The sequence below is a fragment of the Salmo trutta genome, chromosome 18, assembly GCF_901001165.1.
Source record: "Salmo trutta chromosome 18, fSalTru1.1, whole genome shotgun sequence".
NCBI lineage: Eukaryota > Metazoa > Chordata > Actinopteri > Salmoniformes > Salmonidae > Salmo > Salmo trutta.
This window is the reverse complement of record NC_042974.1, coordinates 36,519,986-36,537,845: the sequence shown is the minus strand read 5'-3', so window position 1 is coordinate 36,537,845 and position 17,860 is coordinate 36,519,986. Positions and strand designations below refer to the sequence as shown.

The window sequence follows — 17,860 nt, the reverse complement described above, 5'->3', positions numbered from 1 at the left end:
GCTGCTCTTTGACTAAAACAAAATAATCCACCTTTTTTGTGATCCAAAATGCATTTCAACAACACTCATCTCAAGTGCATCATCACCACAAACATGCACCCTAGTAATAAAAAATGTAAATAAATCCTGAATTACGCAATTGAGTCAGTCCTTGCAAATTAAATATTTTTTGCAGTGGTGTAAAAATCTAATGTTTGACATCAATAACATGGAGCTATACTGGCCTGAAGGAGATACAGAATCGAATCAAATTAATCTGATCTGCGATTAAACCTCCTTCACCAGCTTGGCATCCATGATCCTAGTTCATTCTGTGACAGTCTAAATGATCTCTGTTTTTTGCACAATTAATTCCATCTCGCTTCTAACCACCCAAACCAAAAACATAATTCATAATATATTATAACTATATGTTGTACATATGTTTTTAATTGAAATGTTTTCATTTCAAGATTGACAGATATGAACAGTGAAAGCATGTGAGTGAGACCCTACAAACCTACAGTAAGGAGAGGTGGGTTTTTTATCATGCCACATTTTGCTCCAGATAGATTTAAATACAGGGAAAGAGAAAACAGGATATCGGTTCACTATTCAGTTCACTATTCAGGCCAACAATCTCTATAGTACATACACTCTACATATCTGCATGCAGCAGTTTTTTCTTATTACATTGCTGCAGAGGAAATCGATGATAAGCAGCTTTATCAACATCATCAGATATACTAATAACAAATAGTCTTGTTCACCACCCATATATCTGAAATGAAGCCTTACATATCAGGCTCCTTCAGAACATGTTTTTCCATCATCTGAACAAACCATTTAAGGGTGCAGACTGATGTCTGTCATTAGGTCTATGGACAGACAGCTTTAAAAATTACACTTTTGTGAGAGTCCAATAATTATAACCCTCCTATCACAATGTGACCAAGTCGCAATAGATGAAGCAGGGCATGTCTCATAAATGTGGAGTAAAGTAGGACGGCTGGAGATGATAACCATTGGGTAAGAAGGGATGTAACATCCCTCCAGTGGATGACAAAGGAACCGCACCATCAGTATGAAAGATCATATTCCCAGAGCTGAAAGACGGGAAAGTTTGGTAATTGGCTGAACTCGACACACAAGTCACAGGGCTTGGGTTGACACTGACCAAAGAGTTGGACCCGGGAGGCATTGTGCTGTCCGCACCCGGGTTCTGTTTCTTCCACTTGGTTCTTCTGTTCTGGAACCAGATCTTGACCTGTGTCTCAGTGAGGCTAAGGGACAGAGCCAGGTTGAGTCTCTCACACACGGACAGGTATCTCGTAGAGCGGAATTTGTTCTCCAGAGCCACCAGTTGTTCATAGGTGAAGGCAGTTCTTGCGCGTCGCGGCTTGGCACAACCAAGATCCGAGCGCCGCCGTTTGTGGGGCAAGAGGTCATGTGTGGCTGAAGTTTCGGCGGTGCTGCTGATGCTGTCCACGTCCCCCTCTATTTGCTCCTCTGGCTCAGTCGCTGAGTGTACTAAAAGTGGGTTGCTGACGGTTACCTGGTGCTCTGCGCTACTTGAGTGGTCAGTCTTTGTGTCTTCGCCTGTGAACACAGACATTAACATTAGTACTGTAAATGGGCTTTTCAAGAGCTAATCCAATTCCCTGCAAATGTTCATGTTTTTGATCTCATACATAGGGAAATAAGATCTCAAAAAGTAGCAGCATGGTGATGAGGAAGTACATCCATGTGCCAAGTGGAAAGTGGTGCTGAATGGACAGTGCCACCTGAACGCCCCTCTTCTCTAGAGCCATAACTCCCACTTAAACTATGTTTACAGTAGCTTGTGTGAGATCTATGCATAAAGTAAGAATGAAAAAAGAAAGTATGATCCCTTAAATGGAAAATATTAGTATATTAATTAAAGACTCTGAACATTTCCACTGTGAAATCCTTAACACCAATAAATAGTCGAAAATAGGCCTACCTAATAGCGTAACTGTAAAATGTGTTCGATTCAAATCTGGGAGTTGTGTGAGTGGAACGAAGCGAGGGTTAAGAAGGGGACTAGTGTGGCTTGGCCTCTAATCCCTAAATCATTTATAAATCACAAATCGCCTCAAATGTCATGTTGCGGAGAGAAATCCCAGCTAAATCCTGCTCCACCATCTACCCATGACGTCCTAATGGAGTTTCATATTTGTGGGTGGATCGATAAATGTCATCTATTTAAAGGGAAGTTTTAATCGAACGATATTTAGGATCAGACATGGATGGGGTTTGGAGTTTGTACCTGCAAGGTGCTGGAGGGAGATATGCAGGATGCAGTAATGGGATATCGATCAAAGCGAGCGAAGGCATCCTCAATGGGACGATTTAAACAATTATCTGGCCAGTCTGTCCCAATGCCAATCACACACCGGGCTGTGGGCGCTACCCTTTGTGGGTTTCTTAAAAGGAAACCTAGCCTTGGAAATTAAGGGAAGGTCATAAAGAGATGACAGCATTTTATCTGATATAAAATAGCCACTCTTAGTTGGTCAGTGAACCAATAAGCTATAGGGGTTTCTTATATTGCCCATTGGGCCTATATCGTATAAACTATGGACATAGTATGTATTTTATTTTATCCCTTATGTTCAAATTTGTATGGACATAAGTCATGTAATAATGCAAAACACATATTATGCTGAACTGAATTAATAAAGCACACTACATTGGCTTCATACGTTTGATCCACAACTTTCCCTTAAAACAAAAAAGAACAGAAGATATAGCCATATCAAAAAGGCGTTACTGTCTGTAGTTTTGTGGCATCTTTACCTGCTTCCATGCGCTCAAGTGGCTCTCCATCTGCGCCAGTGTCCGCTTCTAAATGTGCCAGTCCTGCGTTCAGCAAAGGAAGCTTGTCCTTTGTTGGAGAAAGTTCGCTTTTCTTCTTGCTATTAAATTTCTTTGGGTCCAATATGTCAATTATAGAAAAAGAAATCCTATGACTAGATGTCATTTTCACATTAGGATCCTTGGAATCCAGCATCCTTTGTAATCCCTCTAAATTGATCAAAGAGAAGAGGTGGGAACTCGCGCTTGATATTACGCGTCTGGGTAAGCACTTGGCATACTTTCTGCACTTTAAACGTTGGTTAAACTGGTCAAATGGCAGTCACACAAAGTGCACCTGCCCTCAGATGTCTCTGTCAGTCTGGACAAGTAGTGGTCGGTGAGGGAGGTTAGTGAGATATTTAAAGCATCTGTCCTCTCCGCTCGATTCGAAGAGACGCGGTTTCTGGCTCCCACGTGACAGCCCCGTTAGCCTTTCATACAACGTCCCGTAGTTGGTTTAAAGCGTTCGTCGATAATCACCCATATTATTAAATACAATGACATCCGACCCTTTACCCAAAGTGAATAGTTGACAGGTTGCTAAATAAAACTGGACGAGCAACTCTGCTGCAATGTAAAGAATAGGTGATACAATCCTCGATTTGCACTCTATAATTCATTTTTTTTATTATTATCTGTAAAAAGTTTGAGTGTTTGACAGTTGTAAAATGTTGGTTAGTCATTTTTGCCATGTAGGCAAATGTTTCTGTTGCTGTATTCAAAAGGGACACCAAGATAGCCTATGCACAGTGCACACAACAAAAATAAAACGAGACCTCATTCAGCATTACGCATCTAATAGGTACATAGTTTGGCTTGTTTGTAATAGATTTCCAATACTAATAGTTTTGGATAACCCAACAGTCCTGTATTCTAATTATATATGGATGTGGATTATATATTATACAAATTAACTATATGATCCATACAGGCAGGTCTGCGCCACAATATGAGCAAACGCAGTATGTATGTTGTCTGATTATTTACTCTGGTTTTGTGATAGATTCATGTTCAAAATCAATCGATGGGCTCTCAAGCGCGTGTCGAACTCATTCCACAGGGTCTGTGGGTTTTCGCTCCTCTCTTGTATTTGATTGATGAATTAAAGTCACTAATTAGTAAGAAACTCCCCCTCACCTTGTTGTCTAGGTCTTAATTGAAAGGAAAAACCCAAAACCCGAGACACTCGGCCCTCTGTAGATTGAGTTTGACACACCTGCTCTATAGAATTTAATGAACATACATAGGCTTGTTTTAAACATTGATGCCTATGACTGAAACGGTGAAACCATCACTGGATCAATATTCCCAGCGAGTGTCCCCCACTGATAAAACTGGAAATCATTACAAAGCGTCGCTTCGGTTAGGAGGCCAAGCCATAGCTAAAATGTAACCTATTAGAATTATTATTGCTTGATTGGCCCTTTTAGAAACATATTTTATATGATATTGAAAAAATGAATGCTAGTTAATTAGGGTACTAGGGGGTAACTAGCCCCTAAGAACAATGTCTAATTGCTGACACAAAAAAGCAACCTTTAGGAAAAAAATTGGTATGTGGATGAAGGTCATGCTTACACAAATAAACTATTAAGGGAAATAAATGGCTTCAGTTTACACTTTTTTAGTTAATTCATGATATGTTGTTTTTAGAAATGGGGCTGCCCCCCCCCCCATTTAATCAGTTTTATTTAGAAATGTTTTAGTAATTAATGCTTAAAAGCTAAGTCTAGTTGTCTTATTTTAATTCATTATATATATTTTTATTTCACCTTTATTTAACCAGGTAGGCCAGTTGAGAACAAGTTCTCATTTACAACTGCCACCTGGCCAAGATAAAGCAAAGCAGTGCGACAAAAACAACACAGAGTTACATATTGTAGTGACCCACACAGACAGCTGTGTGTTATGTGTTAGGCTATTAGTTGGTTGTGTTGTACTTACCAGTACCCAGTGTTCGCGGGGTCCGACATGCCAATCAACCTGCTATCTGCCAATCACGGGAATGCCTGGAATGTTCTGATGCCGGGCATCCTGGTGGTTGGCGGAGTGGCGTGGAGGGGGGTTGGGCAGGGGGATGGAGCGTTGGAAGTTAAGACCAGGTTTAGCCATTGTTCTTTCTCTTACGTCTGGGCTTCACAAGAGAAGGTCACGGTTGGTTTGTGGGGTATCTTTCATTTATTTGGCATGGGCTACGGCCAAACAGTAGCCTGTGTAAAGTTGGGTTAATAAACCGTCAATTCGTAAACTCAAACCTCTGTCTGGACAATTGTTCCTTTATGATCTAGTCAGGCCATTGCAATATAAACAAACGTACAGTCAATAGCACAATAGAAAATCTATGTACAGTGTGTGCAAATGTAGAAGAGTAAGGAGGTAAGGCAATAAATAGGCCATAGAGGCCAAATAATTACAATTTAGCATTAGCATTAATGATTTTAATACAATATGGGGGATATGGGTGCTGCACATGTCACCATTAATATCCACACTATAAGGAGATGTGATGTAAAGCACCTCTTTTTAACCTCTCTGGCGCATGTGGGACGAACTCGTCCCACCTACGTAACAGCCACTGAAATCCAGTGGCGCGATTTTTGAATCGTTAGAAATACTATTACTTCAATTTCTCAAACATATGACTATTTTACAGCTATTTAAAGACAAGAATCTCGTTAATCTAACCACACTGTCCGATTTCAAAAAGGCTTTACAACGAAAGCAAAACATTAGATTATGTCAGCAGAGTGCCCAGCCAGAAATAATCAGACACCCATTTTTCAAGCTAGCATATCATGTCACATAAACCCAAACCACAGCTAAATGCAGCACTAACCTTTTATGATCTTCATCAGATGACACACCTAGGACATTGTGTTATACAATACATGCATGTCTGTTCAATCAAGTTCATATTTATATCAAAAAACTGCTTTTTTCATTAGCATGTGACGTTCAGAAAAAGCATAACCCCCACAAACTTCCGGGGAATTTACTAACAGTTTGCTAAATTACTCACGATAAACGTTCACAAAAAGCATAACAATTATTTTAAGAATTATAGATACATTACTCCTCTATGCACTCGATATGTCCGATTTTAAAATAGCTTTTCGGATGAAGCACATTTTGCAATAATCTAAGTACATAGCCCGGCATCACAGGGCTAGCTATTTAGACACCCACCCAGGTCAGCCTCCACCAAAATCACATTTCCTATAAGAAAAATGTTCTTACCTTGCTTGTTCTTCGTCAGAATACACTGCCAGGACTTCTACTTCAATAACAAATGTTGGTTTGGTCCCAAATAATCCATCGTTATATCCAAACAGCGACGTTTTGTTCGTGAGTTCTAGACACTATCAGAATGCTACATCACGGTCTCGCGCATGGCGCATTGGCGTGACAAAAAAATTCTAAATATTCCATTACCGTCCTTCGAAGCATGTCAACCGCTGTTTAAAACCAATTTTTATGCCATTTATCTCGTAGAAAAGCGATAATATTCCGACCGGGAATATGCATTGAGCCTAAACAGCCGAATTAAATTTCTCCTCAGGAGCGAATCGTGCACGCGCCTCATTCAAAGGTCCTCTGATCCGCCACTTACCAAAGGCGATAATGTGTTTCAGCCTGAGGCTGCCTCGTCAACCTTCAGGTATTTCCCGGGTTCTGAGAGCCTATCGGAGCCCTGGGAATTGTCACGTTACAGCTAAGATCCTTACTTTTCAATAAACAGATGCAAGACGCACGACTCCTTGTCAGACAGGGTACTTCCTGCATGAAACCTTGTCAGGTTTTTGCCTGCCATAGGAGTTCTGTTATACTCACAGACACCATTCAAACAGTTTTAGAAAATTCAGAGTGTTTTCTATCCAAACCTGAACAATAATATGCATATTCTAGCTTCTGAGTTGGTGTAGGAGGCAGTTACAAATGGGCACATATTTTTTCCAAAATTCTCAATACTGCCCCCTAGCCCAAACAGGTTTTAACTCACCTGCACATTCATTTTCTTTGTTCTTTCTTTGTTGTTCCTTTCCATACAATCCATTATGTACAATTGCACTAAATATGATTGGAAATATGAAAGATTTAAAATTAAGCAAAAGGTTTTCAATAGTTGTTTTTAATTCATAATAATTTTTTGGGGAATGTAATATGAATAATAACATTAAATAACATTGGAAAATAACATTTAATAACAATAACTTAACTACTTAACTCAGTGTAACATTGATGTGGCAACTCTCTTATGCTCTGCTATTGCACGATTCTAATTTTGTACCTGTAGGTCATAAATAAAGCTCTCCCCAGTAACATTGGGGCACAATTCATGAGCCCACCTCCTGCACAGCTCACACCTAATCCAGTCCCCACCTGTGACTGAAAACAGGAGGAGAGATGCCAATTGAAAAGCTCTCTCTTAAAACATAGATAGCTATCTGGCTATATGACATAAAATGCTGTGTAAAATAGCTAAACGACTATAAAGTTGCATTAACTGTAAAGAAATCAGTCACTTGTCGAAACATTTAAAACTGAAATTAAGTGATCTTTTTATGTATTTTACCTCAGACGATTTGGTTGTAAGGTTGCTAGCTAGTACTCCTAGCAGCTTATGCTAACTTGCTAGCTGGCTAGCATTTATTGCTAGTAAAGTTGCTAGCTAGCAAGTTAGAATAAACTAGCGCTAACTGGGCTAGTCATTGTCTAAATGACAGGTAGAAACACATTCATAAGCATAAAGGGGTAACTAGCCCCCAGGGTCCAGTTACCCCCTAGTAGGGGGTGCGAGTTGCACACTCATCCAACATATTACATAAAATTATCAAAAATGTTCTCTCTTAACAAGTGGATGATTTATCTTAAGGCTTTCCTACTTGTATATTTAATATATATATACTGCTCAAAAAAATAAAGGGAACACTTAAACAACACATCCTAGATCTGAATGAAAGAAATAATCTTATTAAATACTTTTTTCTTTACATAGTTGAATGTGTTGACAACAAAATCACACAAAAAGAGTCAATGGAAATCCAATTTATCAACCCATGGAGGTCTGGATTTGGAGTCACACTCAAAATTAAAGTGGAAAACTACACTACAGGCTGATCCAACTTTGATGTAATGCCTGGGCATGCTCGTGATGAGGTGGCGGATGGTCTCCTGAGGGATCTCCTCCCAGACCTGGACTAAAGCATCCGCCAACTCCTGGACAGTCTGTGGTGCAACGTGGTGTTGGTGGATGAAGCGAGACATGATGTCCCAGATGTGCTCAATTGGATTCAGGTCTGGGGAACGGGCGGGCCAGTCCATAGCATCAATGCCTTCCTCTTGCAGGAACTGCTGACACACTCCAGCCACATGAGGTCTAGCATTGTCTTGCATTAGGAGGAACCCAGGGCCAACCGCACCAGCATATGGTCTCACAAGGGGTCTGAGGATCTCATCTCGGTACCTAATGGCAGTCAGGCTACCTCTGGCGAGCACATGGAGGGCTGTGCGGCCCCCCAAAGAAATGCCACCCCACACCATGACTGACCCACTGCCAAACCGGTCATGCTGGAGGATGTTGCAGGCAGCAGAACGTTCTCCACGGCGTCTCCAGACTCTGTCATGTCTGTCACGTGTTCAGTGTGAACCTGCTTTCATCTGTGAAGAGCACAGGGCGCCAGTGGCGAATTTGCCAATCTTGGTGTTCTCTGGCAAATGCCAAACGTCCTGCACGGTGTTGGGCTGTAAGCACAACCCCCCCCCCCCCCCTGTGGACGTTGGGCCCTCATACCACCCTCATGGAGTCTGTTTCTGACTGTTTGAGCAGACACATGCACATTTGTGGTCTGCTGGAGGTCATTTTGCAGGGCTCTGGCAGTGCTCCTCCTTGCACAAAGGCGGAGGTAGCAGTCCTGCTGCTGGGTTGTTGCCCTCCTACGGCCTCCTCCACGTCTCCTGATGTACTGGCCTGTCTCCTGGTAGCGCCTCCATGCTCTGGACACTACGCTGACAGACACAGCAAACCTTCTTGCCACAGCTCGCATTGATGTGCCATCCTGGATGAGCTGCACTACCTGAGCCACTTGTGTGGGTTGTAGACTCCGTCTCATGCTACCACTAGAGTGAAAGCACCGCCAGCATTCAAAAGTGTCCAAAACATCAGCCAGGAAGCATAGGAACTGAGAAGTGGTCTGTGGTCACCACCTGCAGAACCACTCCTTTATTGGGGGTGTCTTGCTAATTGCCTATAATTTCCACCTGTTGTCTATTCCATTTGCACAACAGCATGTGAAATTTATTGTCAATCAGTGTTGCTTCCTAAGTGGACAGTTTGATTTCACAGAAGTGTGATTGACTTGGAGTTACATTGTGTTGTTTAAGTGTTCCCTTTATTTTTTTGAGCAGTGTACAGTATCTCACAAAAGTGAGTACACCCCTCACATTTTTGTAAATATTTGAGTATATCTTTTCATGTAACAACACTGAATAAATGACACTTTGCTACAATGTAAAGTAGTGAGTGTACAGCTTGTATAACAGTGTAGATTTGATGTCCCCTCAAAATAACTAAACACACAGCCATTAATGTCTAAACCGCTGGCAACAAAAGTGAGTACACCCCTAAGTGAAAATGTCCAAAATGGCCCAATTAGCCATTTTCCCTCCCCGGTGTCATGTGACTCGTTAGTGGTACAAGGTCTCAGGTGTGAATGGGGAGCAGGTGTGTTAAATTTGGTGTAATCGCTCTCACACTCCCTCATACTGACTGGTCACTGGAAGTTCAACATGGCACCTCATGGCAAAGAACTCTCTGAGGATCTGAAAAAAAGAGTTGTTGCTCTACATAAAGATGGCCTTGGCTATAAGAAGATTGCCAAGACCCTGAAACTGAGCTGCAGCATGGTGGCCAAGACCATACAGCGGTTTAACAGGACAAGTTCCACTCAGAACAGGCCTCGCCATGGTCGACCAAAGAAGTTGAGTGCACGTGCTCAGCGTCATATCCAGAGGTTGTCTTTGGGAAATAGACGTATGAGTGCTGCCAGCATTGCTGCAGAGGTTGAAGGGGTGGGGGGTCAGCCTGTCAGTGCTCAGACCATACGCCGCACACTGCATCAAATTGGTCTGCATGGCTGTCGTCCCAGAAGGAAGCCTCTTCTAAAGATGATGCACAAGAAAGCCCGCAAACAGTTTGCTGAAGACAAGCAGACTAAGGACATGGATTACTTGAACGATGTCCTGTGGTCTGATGAGACCAAGATAAACTTATTTGGTTCAGATAGTGATTAGCATGTGTGGCGGCAACCAGGTGAGGAGTACAAAGACAAGTGTGACTTGCCTACAGTCAAGCATGGTGGTGGGAGTGTCATGGTCTGGGGCTGCATGAGTGCTGCCGGCACTGGGGAGCTACAGTTCATTGAGGGAACCATGAATGCCAACGTACTGTGACATACTGAAGCAGAGCATGATTCCCTCTCTTCGGAGACTGGGCCACTGGGCAGTATTCCAACATGATAACGACCCCAAACACACCTCCATGACGACCACTGCCTTGCTAAAGAAGCTGAGGGTAAAGGTGATGGACTGGCCAAGCATGTCTCCAGACCTAAACCCTATTGCGCATCTGTGGGGCATCCTCAAACGGAAGGTGGAGGAGTGCAAGGTCTTTAACATCCACCAGCTCCGTGATGTCATCATGGAGGAGTGGAAGAGGACTCCAGTGGCAACCTGTGAAGCTCTGGTGAACTCCATGCCCAAGAGGGTTAAGGCAGTGCTGGAAAATGATGGTGGCCACACAAAATATTGACACTTTGGGCTCAATTTGGATATTTTCACTTAGGGGTGTACTCACTTTTGTTGCCAGCGGTTTAGATATTAATGACTGTGTGTTGTGTTATTTTTAGGGGACAGCAAATTTACACTGTTATACAAGCTGTACACTCACTACTTTACATTGTAGCAAAGTGTCATTTCTTCAGTGTTGTCACATGAAAAGATATACTCAAATATTTACAAAAATGTGAGAGTTGTACTCACTTTTGTGAGATACTGTATATACATCTAACTTCATTGGAATATATCTACAACTTTTGAAAAATGTAAAACAATTTGATCAACTTACCAAAAAATTGTTTTGTTGAAATATCTCCAAAAGTTGTGATGACAGAGAGGACATTTTTTGATCAGCAAGAACAGTGACAGCCAGGGAAAGTGTTGGGAAAATAATTTGGTGACATCTTGCGTCCTGTAGATGGTTTATGTGATTTAAAGAGGGGGGGGGGGGCAGTTACCTCCTACTACCGTACTATAGGCACAGTAATTATTTAGGAACTTAGAAATGTTAGTCTCTTGTCACTTATAGGAAACAATGGTAAAACACTGTGTGTGTGTGTGTTGCAACTTTCATTGTAGTTAACGTTCCATTCTTTGAATACTTCCCAGCTAGAAAAGTGGATCTGGGCCGATTCTGACTGAGAGTCAGACTCGGCCGACGTCATGTGGTCCAAGTCTGGGCCGCCTTCAGCCGTATTACTTATGGCTAGGATGCGGGGATTGAGCTCGGGCCGAATCCGGTGTGAGTTATCTGTCCCGAATGATGTACTTGAGTGGCGCAGTGGTCTAAGACACTACATTGCAGTGCAAACTGCATTGCTACAGATGCTGGTTCGAGACTCGTGCCGGCCATGACCTGGAGACCCATGAGGAGTAAGAGTTAGGGGAGGGTTTGGATGGCCGGGATGTCCTTGTTCCATCGCGCTGTAGTGACTCCTGTGCCGGGCCAGGCGCATACACGGGCACCTGGTGTATGGTGTTTCGTCCGACACAAGATGCTTTTTTTTGTATGGGTAAAATTTGTATGTATAAAATGTATAATAGTAATATTTAAAATTACTAAATTGGGTAATTTTGTATACATTTATTTCAATTTGCATCGGGGCGCTTCTGACGGAAACAGGCCGATTCTGGGCAGTCATTCATTTTGATTCTGGGCTGAGTCCGACACACAATTCCAGGCCGATTCAATCAGTTCCGGCCCCCCGGAAGAGGGCCGCTTCTGGGCCGATTCTTCATTGCTAGCTGGGTTCAAACAGCGTGTTACATTATTCCAAATTGGAAAATTGTTTGAGGTGCAGTCCATTAGTGTCCATTTGTCAGGTTGTTTTTGCTAGCATTTCATTGAAATGACGTGGAAACAACGTTGATTCAACCAGTGTGTGCCCATTTGGTAGCTTCCTTCAGTTCAAGGTATGCGAGTGCCAAATTATGCAGACACGCCGAAATGGGCAGAGTTTACCCAGAGATCTGTATATAGTGACGAGATGGTCATGTCTCCGCCCTAGTTTATGTCCAAAATGGAAACGTATTGGGTTTATTTTGGACATATTTTGGTGAGAGTGAATCCCCTCGCTTTTCCTCTTCCTATCTGGGTTACCTCAGGTTAATACCCACACAACATGTTTTGGCGATACACAAGTGCAAAATATGAACCAGGCTCAATACAACGAATGATACTACTTCAAACTAGGCAAAGCGGCCCCACCTATGCTGACCCTGTCCATTTACAGCAGGTGTCAGACTCATTCCACAGAGAGCCGAGTGTCTTTGGGTTTTCACTCCTCCCTTGTACTTGAATGATGAATTAAGGTCACTAATAGGTAAATAACTCTTCTCCTCACCTGGTTGTCTTGGTCCTAACTGAAAGGAAAAAACAAAGACACTAGGCCTCCATTGAATGAATTTGACTCGCCTGAATTATAGTGAGTACTTTTACATGCACAGTAATAATTCAATATTAAACTGATTACGGAAGTATGCAATAGTCATGTAAAAATCTTACTCTGCTTATCTTAATCAAAATTGAAGCATGCATATATATATGCCGATTAAAACATCTGGTTTTATGAGCAATCTTTCAAATTTTTCCTGCGCATGTGCTTGCACCAGCGGAACGGGCCTCCCTCTTTAGCGCGAGTGAAGTGAATTCAGAACAACTGAATGTATACATTTTAGACACAAACCTGGTTGCCTCTGCCACGAGGCTGAAACTTGGCCGCAAGTGGATCCTCCAGCAAAACAATAAACCCAAGTACACATCAAAATCCAAAAAGACCAACAAAAACTAACATTTTGCAATGGCCAGTCTCCGGACTTGAAAACCTGTGGTGGAATTGAAAAGGGCAGTCCATAAGTGCAGATGAAGGATGTCAAGGATCTGGAAGGATTCTGTATGGAGGAATGGTATAAGATCCCTGCCAATGTGTTCTCCAACTCATAAAACCTTTGAGAAAAAGGCTCAGTGCCGTTATCCTCGCCAGGTCAGGTATTGAAAACAGGGGTGTCAATAATTCTGACCCCTACCTTTTTGAGTAAAAGAAGTATTAATTGTTAAACAAAATCTCTTTCTCTGAGCAATTATATTACTATAACATAATTTCCCAATTTATTGGAGCATACAACTAATTTATACAATAATTTTTTGCTCATCTTTACCAATGGTGTCAATCATTTCAGACCCCACTGTAGATGTCTATACTCCTGGGAAGGAGATGGTCTTAGATGTGTGCAAAATCATTTTGAAATCTAAGAGATCGCAGTGTAGTGATAAGGCTTGAAAACCTTGTCACTAGGGAAAACATATTTTTAGCTTATATAGAAAACCTGCCTCGTGTGTGATGGTGTTTATATACAAATATATGCAAATGATTCCATTATACACATGCCACAACTGCAGAAGAAGTTGCATCTGATCTAACTGAAGCTATGGGTCATGCATCACATTGGCTTGAACATTTCATTTTCATTTCAACATCAAAAATGAAACATGATGACATTGAATCAACATGGAAAACTGATTGGATTTGAAAAAAGTCATCAACATAAGGGGATCAGTCTTTTTTTCACCCAACTTTTAAACTAAAGCCAATGACATGGTGAAATGTTTTGTTGATTCCGCATTGAATTCAGGTTAGTTGACAAATCAACCAAATATAAATAAAAAAGACGTTGAACTCACATCTGTGTGCAGTGGGGTCTTAGTTAATAAATTATTAAATGTGAACAAAACGGTTGGTATGTGTTTCCCAGTAAGTACAAAGCATGTCCTGTAACTGTTTCTGCCTTAATAGAAAATGTCAGGAAAAATCAGGGGCAGTAATGTCACTGATAAAGAGTGAGTGGGATCATTTGGAATGAAAATTCCGTAGCTCTCGCTTCCGGGTGGGAATATCACGTGACAGTATCTACCACAAAAACTTATGTGAGGTCCTACCAGTGCACTCTTATGGGTGAAGGTGTCACGGCTGTCGAAACGAGGAGCGGACCAAAATGCAGCGTGTGTGTCGTTCCACAATTTATTTACACTGTGAAACTATGCAATACATAAATAAACTGAATGACAAAAACAACAAACCGTGACGCAGAGGTGAAACATACACTGACTCAAAGGTAATCTCCCACAAACCCAGGTGGGACAAACACCAACTAAAATATGACCTCCAATTAGAGACAACGATGACCAGCTACCTCTAATTGGAGATCATCTCAAACAAAGCCCAACATAGAAATACAAAAACTAGAACAACCCAACATAGAAATACAAAACTAGAACAATACAACATAGAAAAACTAAACTAGAAAACCCCCCTGTCACGCCCTGACCTACTCTACCATAGAAAATAACAACTTACTATGGTCAGGACGTGACAGAAGGAGGCGAACAGAAGGGCTATTACACTGTGGTCATGTCTGTTAGAAAGGAAGGGGACCAAAATGAAGTTTACACACTGTTATTAAATGATTTCCCAAATTCTTCCCCATCTTCCATTTCCTCCCTGATCCTGTGTAGTTTATAACTATACATCAGTCGTAGTCTGGTGGATTGGCATGATCCATAGTAGTTACATAGTCAAACGTTTGTTAAAGCAGCCTCGGCTGAGTAGCCTGTCTACATTAGCATGGGTATGGCGATGGCACAGCTATTACTGTAGGGACTCCATATGAATAGAGCACTGCACGCCAGAGGTTCACAACTTGATGCAAGTGGGCCCAGTAGCTAAACATCTGTGTGCGTTAGGCCAGGACACAAAGCACGCCCCCGGGGACATAGAGGGACCAGGTAAACATCAGCGGACGGTGACAGTAGCTGGCCTATTGGGCAGACCCAAAGATCAGAGAGGGACCCCAGACCTAGCCAGAGCTTCTGCTTGCTTCCATCCAGGATCTCCCTTCCAGGGCCAATAAAGTCATTACCTCACCAGGGAGGCTGCCCCAGTTTGCTAAATGTCAGATAATTTGTCTAATGGCAGGAGTCACATTTTGAGGTGGGATTCCATAGACTGGCTATTGTGTCTCTTTTGTCCTCCTATCTCCCCTGTCCCAATGTAAAGGCCAGCACACAAAGAGGATGAGTGAGTGTTCGGTACTATCAGAGGTACTTGTTAGCTCCACTGTGCCTCCTTGTTACATTACAGCGTTATTCTAAAATAGATAAAATAAATAAAACCCTCAGCAATCTACATACAATAACCCATAATGACAAAGTGAAAACAGGTTTTTAGAATTTTTTGCAAGTTTATAAAACAAAAATAACAGAAATACCTGATTTACGTAAGTATTCAGACCCTTCGCAATGAAACTGGGAATGGAGCTCAGGTGCATCCTGTTTCCATTGATCATCCTTGAGATGTTTTTACAACTTGATTGGAGTCCAGCTGTGGAAAATTCAATTGATTGGACATGATTTGGGTAGGCACACACCTGTCTATATAAGGTCCCACAGGTGACAGTGTATGTCAGTGCAAAAACCAAGCCATGAGGTTGAAGGAATTGTCCGTAGAGCTCTGAGATAGGATTGTGTCGAGGCACAGATATGGGAAGGGTACCAAAACATTTCTGCAGCATTGAAGGTCCCCAAGATCACAGTGGCCTCAATCATTCTTAAATGGAAGAAGTTTGGAACCACCAAGACTTCCTAGAGCTGGCTGCCGGCCAAACTGAGCAATCGGGGGAGAAGGGCCTTGGTCAGGGAGGTGACCAAGAAACTAATGGTCTCTATGACAGAGCTCCAGAGTTCCTCTGTGGAGATGGAAGAACCTTCAAGAAGGACAACCATCTCTGTAGCACTCCACTAATCAGGCCTTTATGCTAGAGTGGCCAGACGGAAGCCACTCCTCAGTAAAAGGCACATGACAGCCCGCTTGTAGTTTGCCAAAAGTCACCTAAAAACTCTCAGACCATAAGATACAAGATTCTCTGGTCTGATGAAACCAAGATTGAATTATTTGGCCCGAATGCCAAGCGTCACGTATGGAGGAAACCTGGCACCATCCCTACGGTGAAGCATGGCGGTGGCAGTTTCATGCTGGGGGGGATGTTTTTCAGCGGCAGGTACTGGGAGACTAGTCAGGATCGAGGGAAAGATGAACGGAGCAAAGTACAGAGAGGTCCTTGATGAGAACCTGCTCCAGAGCGGACCTCACACTGGGGAGATGGTTCACCTTCCAGGACAATGACCTGAAGCACACAGCCAAGACAACGCAGGAGTGGCTTCGGGACAAGCCTCTGAATGTCCTTGAGTGGCCCAGCCAGAGCCCGGACTGAACCCGATCAAACAGAGAGACCGGAAAATAGCTGTGCAGCAATGCTCCCCATCTAACCTGACAGAGCTTGAGAGGATCTGAATAGAAGAATGGGAGAAACTCCCTAAATGCAGGTGTGCCATGCTTGTAGCATCGTACCCAAGAAGACTTGAGGCTGTAATTGCTGCCAAAGGTGCTTCAACAACGTACTGAGTAAAGGGTTTGAATACTTATCTAAATGTGATATTTCAGTTATTTTATTTGTAATAATTTAGCAAAAATTTCTAAACCAGTTTTTGCTTCATCATTTTGGGGTATTGTGTATAGATAGATGAGTGGAATGGAGTGGAAGCTGTAACATAATAAAATTTGAAAAAGTCAAGGGGTCTGAATACTTACCGAAGGCACTGTACATCTAAGCAGACACAAATGCAGGAAGTGAGTGATTGTGTATGATTTATTATGGCTTTTAGAAAACCCTAAATTCAAGGAAAGTTATTTCCCCAATTCTGCAACCCAGCATACTTCCCAAGTTACTGGCACCTTTTCTGATGTGAGTGCAAAGCAAAATCCCCTCCCCAAGCAAAACAAACCGAGGCAAGCCATGCGCCATACAAATATCACCTCCCCTAACACTATGTCTCTGTTGGCTGCAGTGAGACCTTTTATTAATATAGTACAACACTTTCCATTAGCACAGGTTTGGTTATGCCTAGTCTCCACACCACACCTATGGGCACCACCAGACCTGGAGTTGGAGATCTCTGCTTTAGTTCGACTGTGACTACAAGGTCAGTGGCATTGCCCAGTAATTGTCCTAATGGCCTCTGTACCTGTCTGGGGGGAGGGGGGTGGGTGGGGGGTGCAGGAATGAGAGTTTTTCATTACGGCCGGGACGGGTGAGTGCCTCTGGCAGATGCTGACAGGCAGCAGATGTGTAAAGTTGGGGTTGATTTGTAATGGGGTTGACTCTATCGTCGGAGGGGACGGAGGGCGACGTGAGGGGGTTGGAGGGGTAAATTACAATGAGGGACACTGTCAGTCAAGGAATGGTGAGGTAAAGGTCAGTTCAACTCGTCCTGTTTAGCGATAACAACATATATGCCACAAGGGGACAAAAAGATAGAAAAACCTCAACTTATTTGACTAAATAATCATAGAAGTTTATGTCCAAGCATCCCCCACAACAAGTAACAGGGTATCTTCAGCAGAGTAGATACAACAAACAACTTAGCCTTCAAGGTGAGTGAAATGGACCAGGGTGTAGAGACCACCACAATAAGACTAGAACAATATAAAGTAAGGATCAAAAACACTTTAGATGTGGGCCAGACCCCATATGCAAGACCATAGAGATGAGAAGCAAAGCTGCCACCATTTTCTATCAATGCACTCTCATTTCCCCCTGGAGAAGCAGTGACAAT

At 42.5% G+C, this 17,860-nt stretch overlaps 1 protein-coding gene across 1 annotated transcript in view; it reads right to left on the bottom strand.

Annotated features, from left to right (window-relative positions):
- Positions 1-914: 914 nt before the first annotated feature.
- LOC115152671 (homeobox protein koza-like) overlaps positions 915-17,860 on the bottom strand; it is a 49,212-nt gene continuing 32,266 nt past the window's right edge. The window contains exon 3 of the mRNA XM_029697412.1: positions 915-1,578. Coding sequence (XP_029553272.1) covers positions 962-1,578 — 617 coding nt within the window. The 3' untranslated portion in view covers positions 915-961. The remainder of the gene's footprint in view (positions 1,579-17,860) is intronic.